This window comes from Protomyctophum parallelum, assembly GCF_964188405.1.
Source record: "Protomyctophum parallelum genome assembly, chromosome: 7".
In the NCBI taxonomy this organism is placed as follows: domain Eukaryota; kingdom Metazoa; phylum Chordata; class Actinopteri; order Myctophiformes; family Myctophidae; genus Protomyctophum; species Protomyctophum parallelum.
This window is the reverse complement of record NC_139705.1, coordinates 38,224,848-38,250,409: the sequence shown is the minus strand read 5'-3', so window position 1 is coordinate 38,250,409 and position 25,562 is coordinate 38,224,848. Positions and strand designations below refer to the sequence as shown.

General features: G+C 44.2%; 1 protein-coding gene across 2 annotated transcripts in view; it reads right to left on the bottom strand.

Annotated features, from left to right (window-relative positions):
- LOC310862443 (plexin-A1-like) overlaps positions 1 to 25,562 on the bottom strand; it is a 313,564-nt gene that overhangs the window by 73,760 nt on the left and 214,242 nt on the right. For both annotated transcript variants that reach the window (XM_083770355.1, XM_083770356.1), the window contains exons 14-17: positions 24,364 to 24,500; positions 16,007 to 16,174; positions 8,640 to 8,733; positions 6,416 to 6,652 (exon numbers count right to left, since the gene is read on the bottom strand). In XM_083770355.1, the coding sequence (XP_083626481.1) occupies positions 6,416 to 6,652; positions 8,640 to 8,733; positions 16,007 to 16,174; positions 24,364 to 24,500 (636 nt within the window). The remainder of the gene's footprint in view (positions 1 to 6,415; positions 6,653 to 8,639; positions 8,734 to 16,006; positions 16,175 to 24,363; positions 24,501 to 25,562) is intronic.

The following is a 25,562-nucleotide window of genomic DNA, read 5'->3' as shown; positions in this document are numbered from 1 at the left end:
AAAACCATCTGTTTGTGTTAAACCCGCTTGGCACTAAACATATCGACTAGATACACACACATATACTGTACACTGTACACACACACAGGCATTGACACAGAATAGGATTTGGGCAGTACATCGCATCCTAAACTCAGCAGCTTAATATATATATAATATATAATAATATATAATATATATGTTTTGAACGAAAAGTGACATCTGAATGACATCTGATTTCCTACCAAAGTATCTGATAGATCAGATCAGCCACAGTCCGTATGGATAAATGTTTACTTTACACTTTACTTCAAAATCATAACACCAATGTTACAAAATAATTGTGCATGCCATGTGTGCATGTGCGTGTGCGTGTTCGTGTGCGTGCGTGTATTTATCCATGAAAATCAATCTGTCTTAGCTACTATACTGCTTTGCTATTGCTAGAACTCTATTGAAGGAAGTAGTGACATTTTGTGTTCATCTTTCATCTAATGCTGATAATAAGAGGAACAGGAAATGCTTCATGCTTCATTATTTTCTTGCATCAATAAAAGACAAAAAATACATATGATCTTGAAACAAGCCAGTGTGATTCAGTGTGTATTTTATATGTATGTTTTAATGTATTCTTCCATAACTTCACATAAAGAACAACATAGATCACTGTTCTCTGTCATTTAATCTATAATCCATTTACTGTCTATGTGTACAGTAGATATAGAGATAGCAATCAAACTGATGAGTAATCTTGTATGTTCACTGGTTGCATTGTACATGCAAAAAGTAAACATTAAATATAGCTGCAAGCAGCGATAACAGGGGCCAAGCAGGAAAGCAATAAGAACAATATGCACAATAAGCCATAGAAACATGGAAGACTGAACTTGAGAGAAAGAAGCCAATGTAATTAACAAATAAAAATGTTCAACCTCAGTAAAACTATACCTACAGTAAGCCTAACCGTAACCCTCACCTCATGTCTAAACCTAACCTTAACTCTGACCTCAAACGCACAAACACTATGCCTTATCCTAAGCTTAACCTCACTAACACTATGCCTAAATGTAACAATGGCAGAAATATAAAACCAAACAATAAAATAGGATCCTTCCAAATGGAGGGTTCAATTAAATTAATTAATAAATCACAATTTAATGTTAAAAAGGGGAAAACCCAACTATTAAGAGTAGAGTCAGACTGTAGCGGGACACAGTGGTGGGAAAAGTACTCAAAATGTTTACTTAAGTAAAAGTATCAATACGGCAATGTAAGTCTAGAATTAAAAATGTACTTAAGTAAAAGTATCAGTATCAAGCTGTTCTTAAAGTACTAAAAGTAGAAAGCACTCACTATGTAGAATCTTATGTTTCACAAGTTTTCAAATGTATAAAATGTCTTTTAGATATATTTTGACTTCTGTACCAGGGCTAGGAGGGTGTCACTCTGGACCAGGGCTAGGAGGTGTCACTCTGGACCAGGGCTAGGAGGGTGTCACTCTGGACCAGGGCTAGGAGGTGTCACTCTGGACCAGGGCTAGGAGGTGTCACTCTGGACCAGGGCTAGGAGGGTGTCACTCTGGACCAGGGCTAGGAGGTGTCACTCTGGACCAGGGCTAGGAGGTGTCACTCTGGACCAGGGCTAGGAGGTGTCACTCCGGACCAGGGCTAGGAGGTGTCACTCTGGACCAGGGCTAGGAGGTGTCACTCTGGACCAGGGCTAGGAGGTGTCACTCTGGACCAGGGCTAGGAGGTGTCACTCTGGACCAGGGCTAGGAGGTGTCACTCTGGACCAGGGCTAGGAGGTGTCACTCGAACACTCTGGACCAGGGCTAGGAGGTGTCACTCTGGACCAGGGCTAGGAGGTGTCACTCTGGACCAGGGCTAGGAGGTGTTACTCTGGACCAGGGCTAGGAGTGTGTCACTCGAACACTCTGGACCAGGGCTAGGAGGTGTCACTCGAACACTCTGGACCAGGGCTAGGAGGTGTCACTCTGGACCAGGGCTAGGAGGTGTCACTCTGGACCAGGGCTAGGAGGTGTCACTCTGGACCAGGGCTAGGAGGGTGTCACTCTGGACCAGGGCTAGGAGGGTGTCACTCTGGACCAGGGCTAGGAGGGTGTCACTCTGGACCAGGGCTAGGAGGGTGTCACTCTGGACCAGGGCTAGGAGGGTGTCACTCTGGACCAGGGCTAGGAGGGTGTCACTCTGGACCAGGGCTAGGAGGTGTCACTCTGGACCAGGGCTAGGAGGGTGTCACTCTGGACCAGGGCTAGGAGGGTGTCACTCTGGACCAGGGCTAGGAGGTGTCACTCTGGACCAGGGCTAGGAGGGTGTCACTCTGGACCAGGGCTAGGAGGGTGTCACTCTGGACCAGGGCTAGGAGGGTGTCACTCTGGACCAGGGCTAGGAGGTGTCACTCTGGACCAGGGCTAGGAGGTGTCACTCTGGACCAGGGCTAGGAGGTGTCACTCTGGACCAGGGCTAGGAGGTGTCACTCTGGACCAGGGCTAGGAGGTGTCACTCTGGACCAGGGCTAGGAGGTGTCACTCTGGACCAGGGCTAGGAGGTGTCACTCGTCCCAACTGGTACCAAGGAAGGGTCGAGCAGCCGAGCAACAGCCCCCTCTTAGCCCTGGAAGTATGCCCGCTTATTGTTCGTATGGCATGTAGTCTTTTTCTTATTGCTGCATCCTTGTCCCCTCTTATCGAAGTGTGTTGGTTTCAAACACTGGACAAAGCCGGATGCACCGCTGGGGATTCGAACCACCTGGCACTTTGTATCACTGCGCTACCCGAGCACCCTATTCTCAGGGCTGTTTTATAGGGGCATAAATAAGGCCTTAAAGGTCAGCCTGCTGGTCATTAATATACCTTAGAGATGCTCCAGTTCTAGGGTAAATAGAAGGGGGGGGGGGGACTTTGTGGGGGGTCGCATTCGCCAGGCAATTAATTTCTCATCTGAGAAACCGCTGTGTGTGGTTTATTTAACGTTGTCGCCCGTTTGTCTGTGGCAGAATGGATGCATGTGCGTGCATGCACGTGTGTGACTGTGAACAATATTAAGCGTTTGTGTGGGTGAATATGTATCTGCATTTATGTGTGTATACGCATGCCTGCACTAGCCTCGCGTAGCGATACTAATATCACTGCGTGGATATTAGTCTCGTCTCTCTCAGTGTTAGATTGTTTTCCTGCAACGTCCCGCCCCATATTTGCTTACTGGGCCCTGGTTGGTTATAGCCTGGGTCCAGACGAATCTGGTTGGCTCGTCACCACTTCGGCCGTAAAGTCCTCTCACAATTGAGAGGGGCCAGGCTTAATCTGCCTGTGGCAATATGCATCGCTCTCTCTCTCTCTCTCTCTCTCTCTCTCAGCCTGGTGTCTTGTTATCTCTGACCACCTGCTCCCTATTTTATGCCTCCTTCCTCTCCTCCTCATCCTGCTGTCTCCCTGACTGTTCATCTCCACCACTTTCATATTGTAGTGGATTTTCTGCCATTGATTTCATAGTCTTTCAGTGTTGATTACTTTCCCTCTCCTCTTCAAATTAATTCATGCATTAATTTATGAATGTGTTCGTTCATTCATTCATTCACTAACGTATTTGTTTATTTATGTATTTAGTTTCTAAGTACAGGGTTTATGTGGCATATCCCCCGCCCCACTTGATGAGCGAACACTGCAGTGAAATCGTATCAATCCTAACCGCCTCCATTCAGAGAATCCAATTAGCCTACATGTGAACTAATGCTTAACATTCATTCCACTTTGATTACATTGTTGTGAAATGCATGAGGCAACGCATGAACGCTCTAATTGCCGCATGTGATTGCAAACTAAATGCTTAACTAAATGTTTTTTTTTGGGGGGGGGGGTCATATTTTCCTTCACTAATGGAATAATGTGTGGAGGACACACACAGTGCAGTCCTCAGGGTTAATGAGACTCCGACAGAGCCCCATTAAAAGCTGCAATAATTTAGAACTTATTTTAATGAATAAAACATTATTTTAAGCACATGAACCCTAGCGTCCCTATTCGGGGTCGAACAATCGTCAAAAATGTGTCCATTTCCAAGCTCACAAGCAACACGGCACGTTGGGAGTTTAGATGGGCTATTTTCAGCAAAGAGATTTGATGTAGAAAAAAGGGGAAAAAAGAGTGGACCTAGTATAGTTCCCTGGGGGACCCCGCAGGTCAACTAAGCATATAGGGTAGAAGTGGTTCATGAATAAAACAATGGACTAATGAATCTTTATGGTAAGGGCTATGTGTGCACCTGGTGTACAGGGAGGAAGTACTACAGTACATGGGGTCAATGAGAGAAAGTGGAAAGTGGAAGAATTTATTTTTTACTATAAGTGATAAAACAAATTAAAATGTACATTTTTTTCATTAATTTATTCATTAATTTAGCCATTTTCCTCTCCTTTACAATTGCAAAACGTGTGTCATCATGTTTAGGCACAACGACAGCGACTAGGAGAATGAGGCTACGCCCTCGGACACAGACCACTGAATTTCTCTCCTCTAAATATTTCAGGTGAGGTGCAGCAGATAACGGAATGACACGCATACAAGTACACGCCACGCACAAATTGCCAATTAAAATCCTGAGACTTATTTCCAATGGCCGCTAATGAAAATGAATCCCAACATAATGGTAATCCCCAGCCAGTGGACCCTGGGTCCTTCAACATTACCCTGGCAGCACTGGAAAATTCATTAACGCAAATTGAAATGAATATTGTGTTCACTGTAATGCTGCGTTCACTCTAGCAGTGACAGAGGCTACAGAAATGACCAAGCGCTTGTCAGTTACACTGTCTCAGACTTGCCATTCAAGCGTTGTTCAACGTGCTCGTTGTGTGCATCTGTGTGTGGTAGCAACAAGCGATAAATATATAATGGATTGGGTTAAAACAGGGAACTGGTGTCAATAATTTGTTTTTCCCCCATTACAAGTATTAATTGTGTGAAGAGATAAGGAGATGGGCAATGGTGAATCAAAGAACTTTACTGCGTCATTGGAGTGCTGCAAAAAACTTGAAGCCAGCTCAACTTTTCCCTTGTAGTTTGTATACAGGCTTCCATTGAAATTGGCTTGTTTGTAGTGTGTTGCTTTGTTGACGCTAGTGTGAACTAGCAGCAAGAGAGGGAGAAAAAGACATTAGACTTTGGGTCATGCATCCGAGAGAGAGTTTGGGAAGGACAATGCTCGGCCATGAGAGGCTGAGGAATTTTCCTGAGATATTATGCCTGTGAGATTTATTTTTCTCTTCTTTTTCAAGAGAGACCTTGCAAACACATTCTGAAAATCATGTATCTGTGTATCTGTATCTGCCTTTGTGCATTTTGTATGCGAGTGTGTGTATATGCCCGCCATAATAAATGCAAGTCAAGCTCAATATGTGTGCTTCGACTGCATCTGTAAGCAGCAAAACCTTGAAAGGAAAGTCTAAGCTAGCACTATTTCAAATCTAAATGCGCTGTGTGTGTGTGTGTGTGTGTGTTGTGTGTGTGTGTGTGTGTGTGTGTGTGTGTGTGTGTGTGTGTGCGTGCGTGCGTGCGTGCGTGCGTGCGTGCGTGCGTGCGTGCGTGCGTGCGTGCGTGCGTGCGTGCGTGTTCACAACACAGACAGAGGGCAGCTATTATCTAAAAATCTGGTCGCCCATTATTGAGATGCTTGTTACGTTGGACTGAGGTGGTGGAATTCAATGTTGTTCTGCCCCATAATGTCATCTAATTAATGTACCTATGAATGTTTGATATATGTATACTGTATGTATGTTTATATTGTCTATGAGGGTACACATGTATGCATATGTCTTATTTTCCATATCAGAAATGTTTTTTAGACTTGATTGTGATGTGATTGTGATTATTTTATTGTTTTTGTCTTTTTCTTTGAGTTATGTTTTGTCTCTTTTTATTGTAAGTCTCTTGTTTGTATGTTTTTTTGCTATTTTTTGTCCGATCTGTAATTTTCTGGTAAATCATTACTGAAATGCTTTTATGCCAAAAATCATAATAAACAGATGTTTAAAAAAAAAGACAGAGGGCAGCTGGCTCGATCCTCCAAGAATTATGATTAGGAAACATGATAAATTGAGCAATACTTTCATGGTAGTAGTATAGCCTTAAAGGCTCACCCGCCAAATGACTATTTGTCTATCGATTACTCACCCCGTGGAGACTTGAATTCATGGAGTCTTTCTACAGTACATTGCAGTATTGATACTTTTACTTTGTGTGTGTGTGTGTGTGTGTGTGTGTGCGCTGTACTATTAGTGCTATTGTTATAGTTATAAAGGTTCACCCAGCGTTATTGCAACTGTACTCAAATGGACATACAGTACATACATAGGGACAGACACACATAGCCATGTGCATTGGATCGGATAGGCACCGCACAAAGATGTACCACAAACTGACCTTGAGTATGAGCGGGGAGGAGGGCTTGAGCTCCAGGACGCCAGAGGGGCTGAGCGCTTCGAACACGGGGTCCGGGTAGTAGCTGAACGTCTCGTTGACCACCACCAGCGCGTGCACGTTGTCCATGTAGAAGCCCAGCTCGTCTGGACCCGTCCCCGTCTCCGAGAAGCCCAGCTCCGAGTCAGCCACGGACGGAGCCAGACACACCATCACCGAGTTGTTATACACCGTACAGTTCTGAGGGAGAGAGAGAGAGATGAGAAAATAAACTAATTTAATTCCACAGATAGTTTTACACAATTGCAGGCTGAAGGTGTTAAAAGGGGAAATGAGTCATTGCTATTTGTTGGCTTCTTTATGCGACATTCCACGGTCTTGTGTAAACAGACCGTGAAGGCGGGGGAAATATACTGACAGAAGAAAGATGGATGCTTTCCATTTAAAACTTATTAGATACTCTTTGGTGTGTGTGTGTGTGTGTGTGTGTGTGTGTGTGTGTGTGTGTGTGTGTGTGTGTGTGTGTGTGTGTGTGTGTGTGTGTGTGTGTGTGTGTGTGTGTGTGTGTGTGTATTTCCAATATACTTTATTGTTCTACTTTCAGAGGGCAGCGGTGGCCTACAGGTTAGAGGAGCGGAACTTTGTTGCCAGAAGGTTCCCGGGGTTCGATTTCCCTCGACCGGCAGGATACATCTGGTTGGGGAAGTGAATGGCCACCACTCGCCCCTCCACCAACACCACTGAGGTGCCCTTGTGCAAGGCACTGAACCTCCACCTGCTCCAGTGAAGACCAACTGTATACAGTATACAGACTGTGGTTGTACTAGTCAGCATGTCTGTCTATGTTGCTGGAATGTATAGTGTTTAACATGAATCAGACTACGGTTTCATTCCCCTTTTAGTGGGATTTTACATTGCCGTATTGGTAGTTTTCCTTTGTAATAGTACAGGTTCTGAGTGCTTGTTCTACATCTGTCCTCTGCTAAAAGGAACATACTATCCTTGGCCACATTTGCATAATTCCTACATTTCTATAGGAATATATATATATATATATATATTCTGATCCAAATGGTGTGTCGCATGTAAGTGGGTCTATGCGGGTCAGTAGCGAATGCTGGAGGGTTCTGGCACCGCTAATAGAAACACTTTGATATACAGTATAGTTAAATTGGGGCGGCGGTGGCTCAGGAGGTAGAGAGAGGCCACTTGGGAATCGGAGGGTTCCCAGTTCGATCAAGCTTAGTGTCGAAGTGTCCTTGAGGGAGAAACGGAACCCCCGACTGCTCCCGTCTTGCACCCTATCGGTGGGTGAATGGGTGAACGTACTGTAACACACGTTGCTTTTGGAGGAAGGTACTATGAAAGTGTTTCACACCACATGCACCATTTACAAGGGCATGTATATTCAGTGATGGGTTGAATCTTAAAGCCCAAAGCACACCGGTAGGGACTCCTTGTGACAAAACCGTTTTAAGCTTAGGCACACCAATGCAACTCATTGCAACTCAATGAGTTGCATTGGTGTGGTTGACCTTAAAAAGCGTCTCGTCTCGACCCTTTGGTGCGGTTTGGGCTTCAGGGGTGCACCGGTTAATCAAACCTATCAATTTAATTGATTGATATGGGTGTTGTGGAAATGGTTCTTTTCATCACCAAATTAATTAATGAATTGAATCATTCATTCATATACGTTTTATATTTGCAGAATTAAAAAAGAAAATCTAAAAAAATAAATAGAAATCATGCAAAAAGTATTGGATGAAATCATTACAAAAATAATGGATAATCCTGTCTGTGTCTGAAGCCATCAGGCATCAGTGTGCTGCTGCCGCTACAGGCTGGTTCCCCGTTCAACAGACATGATGAAAGGTCAATGGGCTCGCTCACACGCACACACACACACACACACACACACACACACACACACACACACCGCACGCAAGGAAGTGGTGGCATTTGAAAGGCTAAGTGGCTGGAGGTAGTGTTGGATGTCTGTGGCAGTAGAAATGGGAGAACGCCACAACACACGCACACAGACAGATTGTCTGCCACCTTGGAGAACTCTATCGGAAGTGAGTGTGTGTGTGTGTGTGTGTGTGTGTGTGTGTGTGTGTGTGTGTGTGTGTGTGTGTGTGTGTGTGTGGGTGCATGCGTGCATGCGTGCGTGCATGCGTGCATGTGTGCGTGCGTGTCAGAGGATGAGCTAGGTCAAGTCTGTACTCACATGGAAGGACTCTGCCTGTCCGTATTTGGCTCGTATTTTGGGCTCTCGGATGGTTGCCAGGTTGGTCCCGCTCACGGTCAGCAGAGTGCCACCACTACAGGGACAGACAGAGAGACACATGGGTACATTCCAAAACACTAAAAATGAGGACGCTGGCCAAAAAAGATTCTCGGCTCTGGAAATGTACTGTGGGCATTGTAGGCTGTGCCAGGGGTCTTCAAACTTTATCAGGTCACGGACCCCCACATTTACTTTAATTGGGTCATCAACCCAGATGATTCTGTCGTAGGGAGCCTATAGCTGATATGAAAATATGTTTTGGTTCAGTTCAAAATGGTCTAAATGTCATAAAGTGGTTATTTCTGTCACATGAGCTCATGATAAAATGATATCTACGATGGATCCATTGGAACAACAGTAATTGCCTGAAAAGTATGATTAAGCAAGAATTCCAACTAACAGCGATGATTATATACCGAGTACTTTGAATTTAATACAAATTTAAGAATTTTCTTTTATGAGGTTACAGTGACCTTGATATTTGACCACCACATTTTTACTAGTTCATCGTTGAGTCCAAGTGGAAGAAATTCTCTCTGCGTTGCTGCGATATTGTGTTCGTAAGATTGGAACGAAGGGACAACCGGAAAACAGAAGGGTATGGTCATACATCTGCAACAGAAGCACTGTAGCCAACCGCCATACATTGAACAGACACGTGATTGTCCCATGTTACATTGAACAGACACGTGATTGTCCCATGTTACATTGAACAGACACGTGATTGTCCCATGTTACATTGAACAGACATGTGATTGTTCCATGTTACATTGAACAGACATGTGATTGTTCCATGTTACATTGAACAGACATGTGATTGTTCCATGTTACATTGAACAGACATGTGATTGTTCCATGTTACATTGAACAGACACGTGATTGTCCCATGTTACATTGAACAGACACGTGATTGTCCCATGTTACATTGAACAGACACGTGATTGTCTCATGTTACATTGCGGGTTGTGGGCACTGCTGGTTTTCTGTCGCTCTCGTTTGTTTGACTAACGTTGCATTGGTTGGCTCACCGAAAGAAACCTACAAGCAAAATTCCTGCCATCTGGGGTCAACTACTATTTATTTCTGACGCCCGGTCAACGTTCGCGCTTCAGACATGTTGAAAGCATTGCATCAACCTCGAGCTCTACCTCCTTCTCCCCCCAAAAGAACGGCTGGCAGGACTGCGCCCTAATGACTCAGCAGCGGATGCACAAACAGCAAGAAAGAACGTGGCAAAGTGAAATAGAAAAAAAAAAATAGATCAAATAGAGACAGTGGCAGGTCGGAGAAGCAGAGAGATGAGACAAATGGAAAGAGCTAAATATTTCAATCAGAAGGAACCACAGTCGTAGTACAAAGGCGCCGGTTGCCTTGGGTGCGGAGGAGCCAGCTTTTGAACTAAAGGTCAGCGCATTGAAAGGGTTTAATGAGGGTGTGTGAACACGTCTGCCGCGCTACGCCTCGCTTTGATGCTGCGCTTAGTGTTTGAAGGCTGATCCATGTTATTGGTGCCCGGGTCGTGCCTCTGGCAAGCACTATGCAGGCTGGGGATGCTGAACGCTGGCTGGATATACATTGCCGTTGCCTAGGGAGCTTGGGCCTTGTGGGTCGATGTATGTATGTACCGTACGCGTACCCTAACCTTAACTCTATACCTATAGTTTAATAGCACTATGAGCCAAACTACGAATGACACTAGCAGCTTTTGATGAGCTGTGAGTGGCGTATAGTAACAGTGTGAGCTGGTCTACATTTCTCGGGTAAGAGATAAAGAGATGCGGCAGATACAGAGATATATAGAGACAGAGATATGACCAGCCATGTTCCCAGATTAGGCCATGATAAGTATAGGAGAATAAAGACAAGACAAGCTGAAAGCCATTGACTGACTCCAGTACATTTGAGCACGCTTTGAGTTACGAGGTTTTCTCGCGTGCTCTGCAGGATTATTTGCAGGGAACGGAGCCAGTGCCGTAAGTCAATAGAGTCTTATCCTGTCTTAGCTCATAGAGCTGTGAGCTCTGTAGCTGACACACACACACACACACACACACACACACACACACACACACACACACACACACACACACACACACACACACACACACACACACAAGGAGTCTACTCCCACAGTACGCGGTGATGTCAGCTCCCCGCGGTCTTCCAGAAATGCTCTCGATCCCCCGTTCTCCTGTTCTGCAGAAGACGCACGGCTCTTACCTCTCTGACTGAGACGAGTCGCACGCGGCGCTGCAGGCGTTTTAAAAGGATTTACACCCCGCGTGGCGGGAGGATATATTCAGCGGCACCGATAGCAGCGCCGTGTGGCGACTAGCGAGGTGGTGGATCTGTTCTGTAGGACAGTGGTTCTCAAGCAAGGACCACCAAATTGATATGTATTTGGCCACGGACCAGTCGGACCACCCATCTGAAAACGTTTTGTGCCAGGGACCCCCAGAAGAGAAGATGTATGTCAAAGTTTTTTCAAAAATAGTAGATGTACAAGCGTGCAGTGCGGCATGAAGTGATGTGCTGTGACCTTGCAGATCTGCTATTTTTGAATAGCCAACATATAAATGGATAAAGTGGTTGAAATGATTGTGATGCCACAGTAACAACTTTACAATTTTCTGACATTGTCGGTGATGTGAAAGTTCATCTCCTTAAGTCAGTGGTTTGCAACCTGTGATGCTATGGAGCTATCTCTGTATCTCTCTAACTGTCGGTAGGTATCTTTTTTACCTCTCTATTCATCAGACCCCTTTTTCGGGGGCAGCTTAATGCAGGCATAACAAGGCAAACAGCACATTAATATGAAGCAGACACAGAAACCTATTAATATCCGCCGCGCGAGAAGCGAGGGGCTGAACTGGGCCGACTAAGCCTGGAGTAATGTCCTAGCTCGATTCAGTCCGTCAGCGCGGGCTATTGAGCTCACTAGATCACTGGAATGTCTCGGGAGCCTCGTTGTAAGGTATAATAATCCGCAGCCAACTTCCCTGATAAGTTGGAAAAAGGCGAAGTCGGTCGGTCGGTCGCTTCGCCGGCCACGCTTTACTTTCCCTCCTCCTCTGGCAGACTAAAAGGAGGAGCGATGAGCCCGGGCGGCCGTGATGATGTGCCAACTTCATTGTCTCCTGTCGTCTGGGTTTCTGTTCCGCCAGGCAGTCTTACAGTGAGTTGGCAGGCTGCCTGTTATACGCCGCTGCTGAGGGAACAGGGGGGACTAGGGGGAGGGGGGGGGGGCCCGGTCGGCGCGCTGTGTGTGAGTCAGTGTCTACCGGATTCAGTGTGTCAGCTAAACAGCTGTAGTGGATGTGTGTGGATCCATGATGCTAATAAGTACAGGGGTCTTCTTCAACAGAGGGGGTCAACGATTTGTGTGTGATAGGATGTTTATCTTTTTTTTAATTTTTGACATTAACTACTAGATAGCATCCCTATTCCGAGGAGAACTTTAGCCTATAAGAGATCTACAAGCGACCGAAATATTGGGTTTGTCCAATTATTCTGTCATTATTTGACCTTTTTGATGACATCAATGAAGCATCTGATGTGTCCTGGTTTTTAACTACTGTCAACTAGACGACCCTGTCATTGTATTCAAACATTTCAAAATGTTCGCATCATGACGAGAATGTCGGATGCACGGATGGCGTTGTGAGCTATGGGATGTTGCAGACAGACGTCTACGGGGACACTGAGTCAGACTTTGCGATTGGCAAAATAATTGCGATTCCGATCTTCTGAGATGCTGGTATGGGACTGTAAGGTCCCTCAGCGAATCCACAGTGAGAGAGCGGTGTTGAACGGTGCAGGAGGGCCTCAAATACCAAAGACAACGTTTCGGATCTTCATCAGGTCAGGTATATACTGACCTTATGGGACCTGATGACCATTTTGGGAAAAAGATGGTCCTCAGTATGTCAAGTATAGCCTAGTCATATAGCAGACCATCAACATGGTCCTTTAATCATAATTCTAGTCTTCCTATATTTGATATTTTTCTTATCCTTGAATACCCCATCCAGCCCCCCCCCTCTCTATGAATGAGTCTTAGCTCAGCTACTGTACATAGTAGCTACTTCAGGGAGCAGAGAAGCACACAATGGAGATAGACTGTAGCTGTGGAAATACAACTTTTCTTGTTAGTTTATCTCTCCCTCTCTCTCATTTCTCCCGATATCCCATTTTTCCCCAACCTTGTCTATTATTTAATCCTCTTTCTTCTCTCTCTCTCTCTCTCTCTCTCTCTCTCTCTCTCTCTCTCTCTCTCTCTCTCTCTCTCTCTCTCTCTCTCTCTCTCTCTCTCTCTCTCTCTCTCTCTCTCTCTCTCTCTCTCTCTCATCCCCCCCAGCCCTGCACCTCCCTCCCTCCATCTTCTCTCGTTCTCCGCGGCATTTCTCTTCCTCTCGCCTCTCCGTATCTCTTTTTCACTACCTGCCTTTTGTCTAATCCTCTTTTCACAGACCCCCCCCTCCCTCTCCCTCGTCACATCTCGTCTCTTCACACAGGGCTGAGCAGGTGTCTGCTGGGGCAAAGTCAACGGAGCTCTTACTCCGCTCTCTATAACGTCACTTACCCTCCACCTCTCCCTCCTCCACAATCGCACCTTTTAAAAAATACCTCCTTCCATCCCCCTCTCCTTTCAAGACCCCCCCTAGCACCATGGTGACGGTAGCCGTGGAGACAGTTACTGTACCTACCGACGGCCACAACACTTAGAGACAACAACACCTGGATGAGAGGGATAGGAGAGCACAACCACAGAGTAAGTAAGTATCTATCCATCTATCACGCACGCACGCACATGGAGACAAGCCTCATGGAGATGCTGATGTCCTTTTCCAGCAGGACGTCACACCTGCTAACAGTGCCCAGAAATATTGAAATATTCCACTTTATGTGTAATGAATCTAGAATATGTGAGAGAGAGAGAGAGAGAGAGAGAGAGAGAGAGAGACACACACAGACAGACAGACTTGATTGCCGTTTGAGATCTATCTTTTTACGTACTGTATACTGTATCTTTTAATTTATAGTTTTGTATTGTTTGTTATAAGTAAGTAAATGGTTGATCCCAGTTAAGTGTCAACCATGGACCATGTGCAGCCTTTGTTCCTCACTGGCAGAGGGCCTGCCCACAGTTGCCAAGCACGATGCCAAGCTCTTATTTCCTCTCGCAAAGGACTGGCAAAGCCATGGTGTGGCCCAGCCTCAACCCCACATGTTACATTTTACAAGTTTAATTTGTACAGTTTTGTGTTGGTTGTATGTTTCGAATAGATTACCAATTAGTCTTTTGTTCCCTTTTTTAATTTAACATATAACCAATTATTATTTCTCCTAATTGTCGTTGTGCCAATTAATTCCTCCCCACACATTTCTGTGTTGCAACTACTCTTGCTCTCTAACTGTAGCTACTGTATATAGTGCACTCTGTACTGTACTTAAGTACAATTTAAGGTAGTTTTACTTTACTTGAGTCTTTCCAATTTCCAATACTTTTACTTCTACGCATACTCCACTCCATCTCAGAGGCAAATATTGTACTTTTACTCAAATAGGCCTACATTTATTTGAAAACTTTAGTTATTAGTTACATTGTAGAATGATTCGTATGAACTACAGTTAGGTTCCGTCCGTCTCTTCCTCTGAGGTTTTGAAAGGTACCACAGCCACTACAATACTATATGAATGATTCATATGAACTACAACCACAGATACTACAATAATATGAAAGAGTCATATGAACTACAACTACAGACACTACAATGCTATGAATTATTCATATGAACTACAACCACAGACAGTACAATGCTATGAATGATTCATATGAACTACAACCACAGACACTACAATGCTATGAATGATTCATATGAACTACAACCACAGACACTACAATGCTATGAATGATTCATATGAACTACACTCTACTGGCTCTCATGCCAGGGAGCACATGTAGTGTAGTGTAGCACCTCCGTCTTAATCGTCCCGTTCAACAATCCAGCGCCCCAGCCCGTATAACGTGGGCCAATTGTGTTGGTACAGATATACTTGACCAAACTGGATGCACCCTGGTGAATTCGAACCCCTTAACTCTGTGTTGGTGGACAGCACGGCACCTCAAAATATCATACAGTAACTGTGAACAAGTAACTAAACATACATAGTAGTGAGTGTAGAGTCTGATGAGGTCAGTTCTGTGGCGGAACATGGGGGGGGCCGGGCCTGTCAACCAACCAGGGCTCTACTGGGCAGAGAGACACAGAGACACAGGCGCAGCTCTTCCTCTAATCAGCCGTGCATCAGGTGTTCTCTCACACACACTGATCGCCGCGGGAGCACTGCCGACTCTTCTCCAAACAAAATGACACACTGCCTGGAATCAAAGAGCGTTTGCACCGCAAGTCAAACCCCCGACTCCTTTCATTTTGACACGGACCAACCAGGGATGCAGAAATGTGCTGATAATACAGGAGCGTGATCTTTTTGGGAGTTTGTATAACACCACAGACTAATGTGTTATTAAGCACCCAGTCAAATATGTATGCTAAAACGAAACGCCATCCTATATTAAAATGTCCTAATGGGTGGCTGTAATCGGTAGGTCAGTCTGTGTCTGCTAAAGGCAGTAAAACCACAGTGCTCATGTGCAAGTGGGTCTCAAACATTTCCATTTCAAGGACCACCATTTGAATATTATGCTTTTAGGCCACAGACCCCCATTATCTTTGGGGCCTGACCCCTATCTCCACTGTAAAATCTCACGATTGAAAAATGGTGCGATATGGGAAACGGTGTGAAACAGAGCCCTAGGTAGATGGGCTATAGTTATACTTTCGCTGTGCAACATGAATCCAAATCATGTATTCAGTGTTGCTTTAACTCTTGTGCTTGCAGAGACCCATAAGGGTTCCATTTATACCCCTGGTGGTCCCTGGACCAGACACTGACATACTGTATACACATGTGCCATTCCAACTCTTCGCTCTTTCCTGATCTTTTCCTGAAGGCTTTCTGAAAATGCATGTTTTCCCTGCGGGTTTTATTCACTCATTAGCCTTGCTAATTCTACTGCTTTGCTACCAAAAACACTGAGAAGAAGTGTCCAGCAGAGGAACTCTATCTATTCAGGGAATCTGAATAGAATTAACATATAACCCGTTGGCAAATGCCCCCTCTCTCACGGACAAGGTTCTGTTTCTGACAATGTGAAGTTCTCAAACATCTGCAGACCGTAGTTGCAATCCTTCTGAGGGCCGTGTTAACCACAAACAGCCCCATGCACACAACAGGGCCTTTACCTGGCAATGCTCCAGTCGGGCTCTATGCGGAGGATGGTGGGGTCGTCCGTGTAGTTGAACTTGACCTCTGGGTTCCGGAGCTCGGCGGCGTCGATGTCCACGGTGACGGCGGTGCCTCCCTGGACCGCCCCGGCCGGAGTCACGCACACGATCTCACGAGAGTTCCTCCTGGAGGACGACACACACGGAGGTCAATGAACGGTGGGTCGCCATACTTTTTCTTTCGATGGAAGCAAAGAGCACTGCTCCGTCTTTGGCGACACCCGTGTGTCGATCGTCCTGGAGCGACATATGCAGTGGCTCTTGAAAGGTTAGTAAAAAATAAGAGAAAAAAAAGCTGGCAAGGATATATTATTTATTTATTCTGGCAGTAAATTAGTTCAATACATTGAAGACACATTCAAAAGTTACAACAGGGGGGCGCTAACGAGCAGGAAATGGAGTAGGTTGTGTGTTTGACGAGCTCCGCCAAAATCTGTTTAAAAAGTTATTTCTGAACACAACTCAACCTTAAAAAATATCGTAAAGTATCGCCAAACCTGTTACCTTCAAGATACATTAGTTGTATCCCGGCCTGCCTGCTTTATGGAATATAATCTACGGAAGTTTAGCTACGCCACGGCCACCAAATCAACACCCACACCGAAGCCTACAGCCGCGGTCTCGAGTGCCTCTCCTACCCAGGAGGGAGGCCACTCCTCTCGGACTCCTGACGCAATGTCCGACCCAGCAGACATGAAAGCTGAAATCCTCTCTTCACTGAAAAATGACATCGCCGCCTTGATCAGGTCTGAATTAACTGCTGTGATGGCTAAGGAATTTGACAGTGTCAGGTCCGAGCTAAACTCACTTAAGACAGAAGTGGCAAAGAATACCGCAACAATACGTTCTGATGTGGAGGAGATGAAAACGACTGTGGCGGAAATGGAAAGAGGCCTGTCGGCGTGCTCGGACGAAATGACCGTGGCGCAGACGAAAATAAGTAAACTAGAGACAGAAGTGGCAAGTTTACAGGCGAAATCATTGGATTTAGAGGGAAGAATGAGACGAGACAACATAAGAATTGCAAACGTAGGTGAAACGGCAGGTTCAAGCTCACCAACAGCAGTTTCCAAGCTATTAAAAGAGGTTTTGGGCTTGGACCGAGACATCGTGATTGACAGATCGCACAGAGGTTTACAAACAAGAGGAGTGGGGGGTAACCCTCGCGTTATCGTGGCAAAATTGCACTACCATCAAGACCGTGTTGATGTCATGAAACGTGCCAGAGAAGCAGGCCCCCTCCACTACAACGGAAGAGTCATTTACATAAACGAAGATCTCCCCCAGGCTGTGGCCAAGGCTAGGCTGAAGTATAGAGAAGTGAAACGTTTCATCCGTGATCGTGGGATCAAGGAATATGGTCTCATCTACCCATCGCGCTTCTTCATAAAGCATAATGGAACTGAGAGGCAGTTTCAGAATGCCGACGAAGCCATGGCATACGCGAAGTGCATCTTTCGGCAAGCGGCACCTTCATCACAAGTCAGCGAAGACGCCCCTGCGCGTTCCGTTACATAATGACTGATGCCGTGACTCTTGACTGTCTGTAACACAAATGACTCGAACCCTCTCACTCAGAAATGACTCCCGCCTGCCTGGTAATCTCCCCCGGGTGAGTAAATAATGTGCATTGTCAGTGTGACTGCACATATCGTTCTAAATATGGCCCATGATCCCAATTCTATTTTGATTGGCAACACAAAGAAGCTGATATATCGGACAATTTTATTTTATTTTATTATATGTATGCCGAGTTTGCCAACTGTTCTTCACGTCCACATTTATACTTTTACTGTTGGCTGACTAATTTGGAACTATATTTATGACTACTGTTGCTCTTTTCTTTTCATAATTGTGTATTTGAACTTCACATCATGATAAATACTACCAGTGCATTTTTTTTTCCCCCTTTACAATTAACAAATCTTTCTGTGTGTGAGAGGCTGTGTTATTGCCCCTTGCGTCTGTTCTCATTGTATTATTTTATTAGTTAGACCTGCTTGGCTTCTACGGACACTGTTTGTGTTTACAGACACTGTCTGCTGCCTAATGTTCATGTCCACTCTTTTCTGTTCCTTGTGAGCCGTGTATTGTATATATCACTTTTTTCTATCGCTGTGTTGAAGCTTATATGACAGGATGGTTATATTACAGATATCTAACATGCTGTTTGTTGAACAGCACAACAAACTCGGATATATTCCCTAATTTTTGTTATTATTATTATTTTTCAGAAGGAAATTTGGTTTAATGTTGGTGCGTGCGTGCGTGAGAGTTTGATGTTTCCCACCCTAGTGGAGACCTTGGTCAAGCCACACTTTGTGTGTGTGTGTGTGTGTGTGTGTGTGTGTGTGTGTGTGTGTGTGTACACATTTACTTTTAGATCATCAAAACCTCCCACATACTGTATGCTTCATGTTCGGTATACACACTTATACAGTATATATTCAATCAAAGATTTGTTATTGATACGAGTATGGGTGTCTTTAAGCTAACCGAATGTTTCACATCTATACTCTTTCTGTTCTTTAAATGATAATTTATAATAGGGATATATGTTGAATATTTGAGTTAGGCTTTATTGTGTTCATTATTATATTTTTATTTCCAATTGGATTTTGGCGGAGCCCCGTCTGTTAGGTTCAGGGCTCCTCGCTATCTACACTCTTAAGGTGTGGTTTTCTCCGTTTTTGCTTGCGGTTTCCCAGCGTTTCGAGCACTCACTATGTGCTTTTCCTTCTCTAGCTTAGAGGAGGAACGTGCGATCTCTCTCGGGTTAGTTGATCAGCACAGGGGTTTAGGTTCCTTCCCTTTTCTTTTTTTTTCCCTTCCCCATTTGTTTCTTGTTAAATGTGGTTTTCATTATTATAATGTGTGCCTTTTCACTTTTGAACGATTATGGTTGAGGGTTACGTTGTATCTGGACCTGTTGTACCTGATATTTTCTTTCAATATTTTCACTAATTTATCATGGTGTGTCCCAATGTCGGTAACTTAGGCTCAATTCGATTTATTAGTTGGAATATTAAGGGGATCCACCATCCAATTAAACGTACTCGTGTATTTACGCATTTGAAATCTATGAATGCAGAAATTATGTTTTTACAAGAGACCCATCTCCGTACAAGTGATGCGTCTAAACTTGAAAGAGGTTGGATCGGACAGATTTTTTGTTCTAAATATGATGATAGATCTAGAGGTGCAGCCATACTGATTAAGAAGGGGGTCCCTTTTGTCCCTACTTCAGTGATTGCTGACAACAATGGCAGATACGTAATCGTTTCTGGAAGTCTTTTTGGCTCACAGGTGGTGCTGGCTAATGTTTACGGACCTAATTGGGACAATCCACAGTTTTTCTCTCGTTTTATAGCGAAGCTACCTGATCTCCACACACATTATCTGATCCAAGCTGGGGACTGGAACCTTGTTCAACATCCAGACTTAGATAGATCCAGACCTAGGCCCGGCAGTACAATTTCCAAATCCGGTAAGGTTGTTTTATCATTTATGGACTCCTATAAACTTTCAGATCCTTGGAGGAGGGCTAATCCAACAGCTAAACAATATTCATTTTTTTCCCCCGTTCACCATTCGTTCAGCAGAATCGACTTCTTTCTCCTTGATAGTGGCTCTCTCCCATTTGTTACAAGTTGCCAATATCACAGTATAGTAATATCTGATCATAGCCCAGTCCAACTGGATATGTGTTTCCCCAACAGTGTAGCGCCTCAGCGAACCTGGCGTCTAAACCCTCTATTACTAACCAGTGATAAATTCATAAAATTAATGAATGGTCAAATTGATACTTATCTAACTATTAATTCTACCCCAGGAATGTCTTCTACTGTTATTTGGGAATCCCTTAAAGCCTACTTAAGAGGACAAATTATTTCTTATTCAGCTTTTGAAAAGAAGAAACGTACCAAACGTATTACAGAACTGTCCACTCAAATAGCTGAATTAGACAAAAAATACTCTGTTGACCCTGATCCTGAATTATATAAAGAACGTCTACTGCTGCAAGTGGAATTTGACAACTTATCGATAAAACATACTGAACAGCTTCTATTTAAATCTAGGCAAATGTTTTACGAGCATGGTGATAAATCGGGTAAACTCCTAGCCCACCAAATTAAACAGGCAGCAGCGGGCAGAGCTATTCCAGAGATACGTGTAGCACCGGGTGAGTCCTCCACAAATCCTAAAATCATTAATGATCAGTTCAGACAGTTTTACAGTAATCTTTATACATCAGAGTCCAATGTTGATACTTCAGAAATTAATGTTTTTCTTGACAAAATTAACATTCCAGTAATTGGCCCAGCAGCTCAGGCTAGTACTGGGGCTGCCATATCATTGGAGGAAATCGCTCAAGCCATTACTTCTATGCACAGCGGCAAGGCAGCGGGGCCTGATGGTTTTCCCATAGAATTTTACAAAGCCTTCTCCGCAAAATTGACCCCCATCCTAGGTTCAGTATACAAAGAAGCATTTATAGCCAAGAGGTTGCCGGAGACAATGACACAAGCAACTATTGCAGTTTTACTTAAAAAGGGTAGGGATCCTCTAGACTGTGGTGCATATCGGCCTATAAGTATTCTTTGTTGTGATTATAAAATCCTCACCAAGATCCTCTCCCATCGGCTCGATGCAGTGATTCCTAAGATTATTGCACCATGTCAAACGGGCTTTGTGCCTGGTAGACAGTCTTTTTATAATATGCGTCGACTGTTCAACATACTCTACTCCTCTCAGTCAACCCAGTGGCCGGAGGCGGTACTGTCGCTCGATGCGGAAAAGGCTTTTGACCGAATTGAGTGGAGGTACCTACTAACGGTCTTAGAAAGGTTTGGATTTGGCCCATCATTTATCAATTGGATCACACTTCTTTATACAGCTCCTAAAGCTGCAGTACTGACAAATTCTATATGCTCAGATTACTTTCAGCTCCAGCGTTCGGTCCGCCAAGGTTGTAGTCTTTCGCCATATTTATTCGATATCGCTATTGAACCCTTAGCTATAGCTCTTAGAGAAGATGATAGAATAACTGGCATTGAGAGGGGGGGCTCCTTACACAAGGCCTCGCTTTATGCGGACGACCTGCTCATATATATTTCGAATCCACTCGAATCCATCCCTCCGCTCATAGACATACTCAATCATTTTGGCAGGCTTTCAGGCTATAGATTGAATTTTTCTAAAAGTCTTTTTTTCCCAATTAACCACCTGGCCTTAGATCTTAACTATACCAACCTCCCATTCAAGCTGGAACTTCATTCCTTTACTTACTTGGGAATCTCTGTTACTCGCTCCTATAAGGATCTGTATGAACACAACTTTAAAAAGCTTCTTGACCGCACAAAATTGGATCTCGTGAGATGGGCTTCGTTGCCCGTTTCGTTAGCAGGCAGAGTTAACACAATTAAAATGACTGTCTTGCCCCGTTTTTTGTATCTATTCCAAATGATTCCTTTGTTCTTAACTAAAACCTTCTTCCGGGATCTTAATAGTTGTATTTCTACTTTTATTTGGAATAAAGCCCGTCCGCGTGCCAAAAAAGCTCTTTTGGAATTACCTAGACCATCAGGAGGCCTGGGGTTGCCTGATTTTATGTTTTATTACTGGTCGGCAAATATTAAAAAGGTGAGTTATTGGGTTGCGGTCCATGAATACAAACATGGTCCAATTTGGGCCAGTATGGAAACCCTAACTGATCCTGGGATCTCTCTAGTGGCCATGTTGTGCTCCTCACTGCCAAATGGTAATTCCATACGCTCTAGCAATCCAGTAATAAATAGCTCTCTCAAAATCTGGCGCCAATTCAGAAAACACTTTGATTTTAATAATACGTGTGGCCATATGCCCTTGACCAACAATCATCTTTTTCCTCCCTCGCGCGAGGACTCAGCTTTTAAAACATGGCACGTCAATGGCTTGATTTTCTTTAGCGACTTATTCATAGATGGCACATTTGCATCCTTTAAAAACCTCCAAGATGACCATGAGCTACCAAATTCTCACTTTTTCAGATACCTCCAAGTTCGAAGTTTTGCTAAGGAACACTTTCCATTTCCAGCTATGCCAGATAAGAGTATAGTAGACACCATACTAGACTGGGACCCATACACCAAAGGTAGCATATCTAATATATATAAGGCTTTACAGGAGATTGGCCCTCCTCTCTTGGATAAAACAAAATCAGCCTGGGAACAGGACCTGAATTTAGAGCTGGAGGAAGAGACGTGGGAACTCTCTTTGAGGCGTATTCATACTACCTCTTTATGTCTTAGACATTGCCTAATTCAATTCAAAATAGTACATCGTTTGCATTTCTCGAGAGAAAAACTATCTAAAATTTATCCTGACATTGACTCTACTTGTATAAGATGTCATGTGGAGCCAGCCTCCATTGGACATATGTTCTGGGGATGTACTTCCTTGAACCCATTTTGGAATAGTATTTTTGATGCTTTCTCAACCATCTGTCATATGCCAATTGCGCCCAACCCGATAACTGCTATATTTGGAGTTCCCAACGACGATGCACCAATTACCTCTCCCCAAGCCAATTTCATAGCTTTTGCTTCACTCATAGCGAGGAGACTTATTCTCCGCAATTGGAAATCTGATAAACCTCCAACATTTACAAGTTGGGTCAAGGATGTTCTATCCTTTATACCATTGGAGAAGCTCAGATACAACAGGTTCAAATCCCGCCAGAAATTTGTAAGGGCTTGGTCCCCTTTCCTTGAATTCACCCTTTCACTGTCTTCCGACTTACTGTCTTTTGATGATGTGCCCTAAGTGTTTTTCCTACATGTAATTTGGTTCACTGTGTAGCCCCTTAATCTAGTAAAAGGCTAATTTTATGTTATTGTATTTATTTATTTCATTTATTATTTATATCCTTTGCTACCTGTTTATTTTTTATTTCTTTGTTGTTTTATTGTTGTTGTTGTCTTGTTTTGTGATGGAACCGGGGAGGGTGGGGTATATGTGGGGTTGTTTGTCTACAAAAAATTGAAAATCTTATAAATAAAGTTATAAAAAAAAAAAAAAAGTTACAACAAACCAGACGTGACACTGGTGTTGTGTCTTCAAAAGGGGGGTGTAAAAAGAGAACAATAAAGAGGGGATGGGGAGGGTGAAGGGAGACTCATTTCCAGGCATAGCCAGCTTGTAGATGTGCTTATTTTCACTGAATGTTATTACGCTATATATAGGGTTCAAGTGGTTAAGCTCTGAGACCACTGCAGAATATGAATGCTGGTGAAGTGATATGAACTGGAGGCAATAGCAGCACTCCTGAGACGGACAGAGAGAATGTTATGTTACTTAAGAATGCATGATTGGCTGAGTGGTGTGTGTGTGTGTGTGTGTGTGTGTGTGTGTGTGTGTGTGTGTGTGTGTGTGTGTGTGTGTGTGTGTGTGTGTGTGTGTGTGTGTGTGTGTGTGTGTGTGCGTGTGCATGTGCATGTGTGTCTGTGTGCGTACGTGCACGTGTGTGTGTACTAGTGTGTCCATGTGTGCATGTGTGTCTGTGTGTGTGCGTGCATGCATGCATGTGTGTTTCCCCATGTCCCATAGGCACAATAACATTTTCGATTGCAGTCTAGAGTAAGTACAGCTACATTATCTAATATGTATTTAGCACAGTTGAGTGGTGGCTGCATTTCTGGGCCACTCCGTCATGCTATGAGCTCTCTGTGTGTGAGAGAGTGTGATCGAGTGTGAGAGTGTTTGTGTGCGTGTGCGTGTGTGTGTGTGTGTGTGTGTGTGTGTGTGTGTGTGTGTGTGTGTGTGTGTGTGTGTGTGTGTGTGTGTGCGCGCCCTGCATGTCACACTACTGCAAACTCAGGTAAAGAACCTTGAGCCTGTAACTATAGCAACCCACGTCACAATGACAACATGCTCTAGGAACCCCACAGAGATCACAGACAGACACACACACACACACACACACACACACACACACACACACACACACACACACACACACACACACACACACACACACACACACACACACACACACACAGAGTGGTGATGTAAGATTACTGCAGCAGAGGAATAGTTGGTGTGTTGACATCAAAGCTTGAATGGGAGAGATTAGCCCACAGGAGCTAATCCCTGCATTTGACATGGAGGAGACATGCTGCTGTTAGCAGCACCTCACACACATACTGCACGCATACACACACATTCCAACACACCAATCTGACATGAGCAAATAGCTTTGAAAACACAAACACACACACACACACACACACACACACACACACACACACACACACACACACACACAGTCCCAGTACCGTTTAAAGTGGCATGCTTGTCGTCCTATGCTAACAGTCACGTAGCTGCCAGCGTTGAGGTGGTTCCCCTCGATGGTGACCCGGGTCCCTCCAGATAGCGGCCCCTGGGACGGCTGGATCCGCGTGAAGAACGGTGTCTGGGCCACACAACACAACACAACACAACACAACAGCTTTGCATGAGTAAAGCTACAGTACGCTACAAACAACAGAGAGTTTGGCATCAACCGAAAAGGGAATTAACGCGCTAAAATGACAACTGTGCCTATAGTTTAAGTTCATTAGAGAAGTAACCTTCTTCCGAGTTTTGTAACCAGCAACCATTGTAACCAGTGTTGTTTGTGAACAGTAAACTGAACATGATCTGTTTGTGTCTAATGAATCGCAAGAGTTAACAAGGCTCACTAATGCAAGTTGGTGAATAAAGGCACGTAAGATGCTTGTATAAATAAAGACAGACTTTTGTTGATACCGACAACACAAAGAACAGACTTGCGTCCTTGGAACAAATGTAGCCTATTCACCAGAGAAGACATCTTTTGAACTAGTTCATTTTTGGGACTGTGAATCAAAATTGTAATTTGTGAACTAAGGTATGTAGGTGAACTAGTTAATTTCACTTACTACTTACTAGTTAATTTCAATTTGTGTGAACTGAACTTAGCCAGCTTTTGTGATGTGTGAACGTGCACTGGTTCTAACATACAACTTCTATAGAGAACCGAAGTCTGACGTCAATATCGGTAGAGGGCGCAGATCCACGGGTTCATGTACTTTTTATTTGCATTGTAATCGCCATAGGGGGATTTTACATATTTTCATATAATAACTGTGTAATAATAAAGAAATCATCCAGGCCGCTTCACTCATATGGATATGAAGAATCAACTGACTGCACCACACATGAACTGTGTGGTGCAACTCCTCTCCCCCCCCCCCCCCCACCCCCCCCTGCACACTATCTCTCCCTCTCTGTTTCTGGCACAACAGCGCCCCTACTGGTACTAATAGTCATACTGGTGCTCATTAACGTCACATAGGCGGACACATAGGTGAACACATACTGTAGGTGAACCGACACATAGGTGAACACGGACATTGCTGTTCCTTGGAGTGGTTGCACCACTCAAAAACGCTATTGTTACCGCTACTGAATTAGTTACATTTTCGCTAGAAACAGACTGTATCATATATGAGTG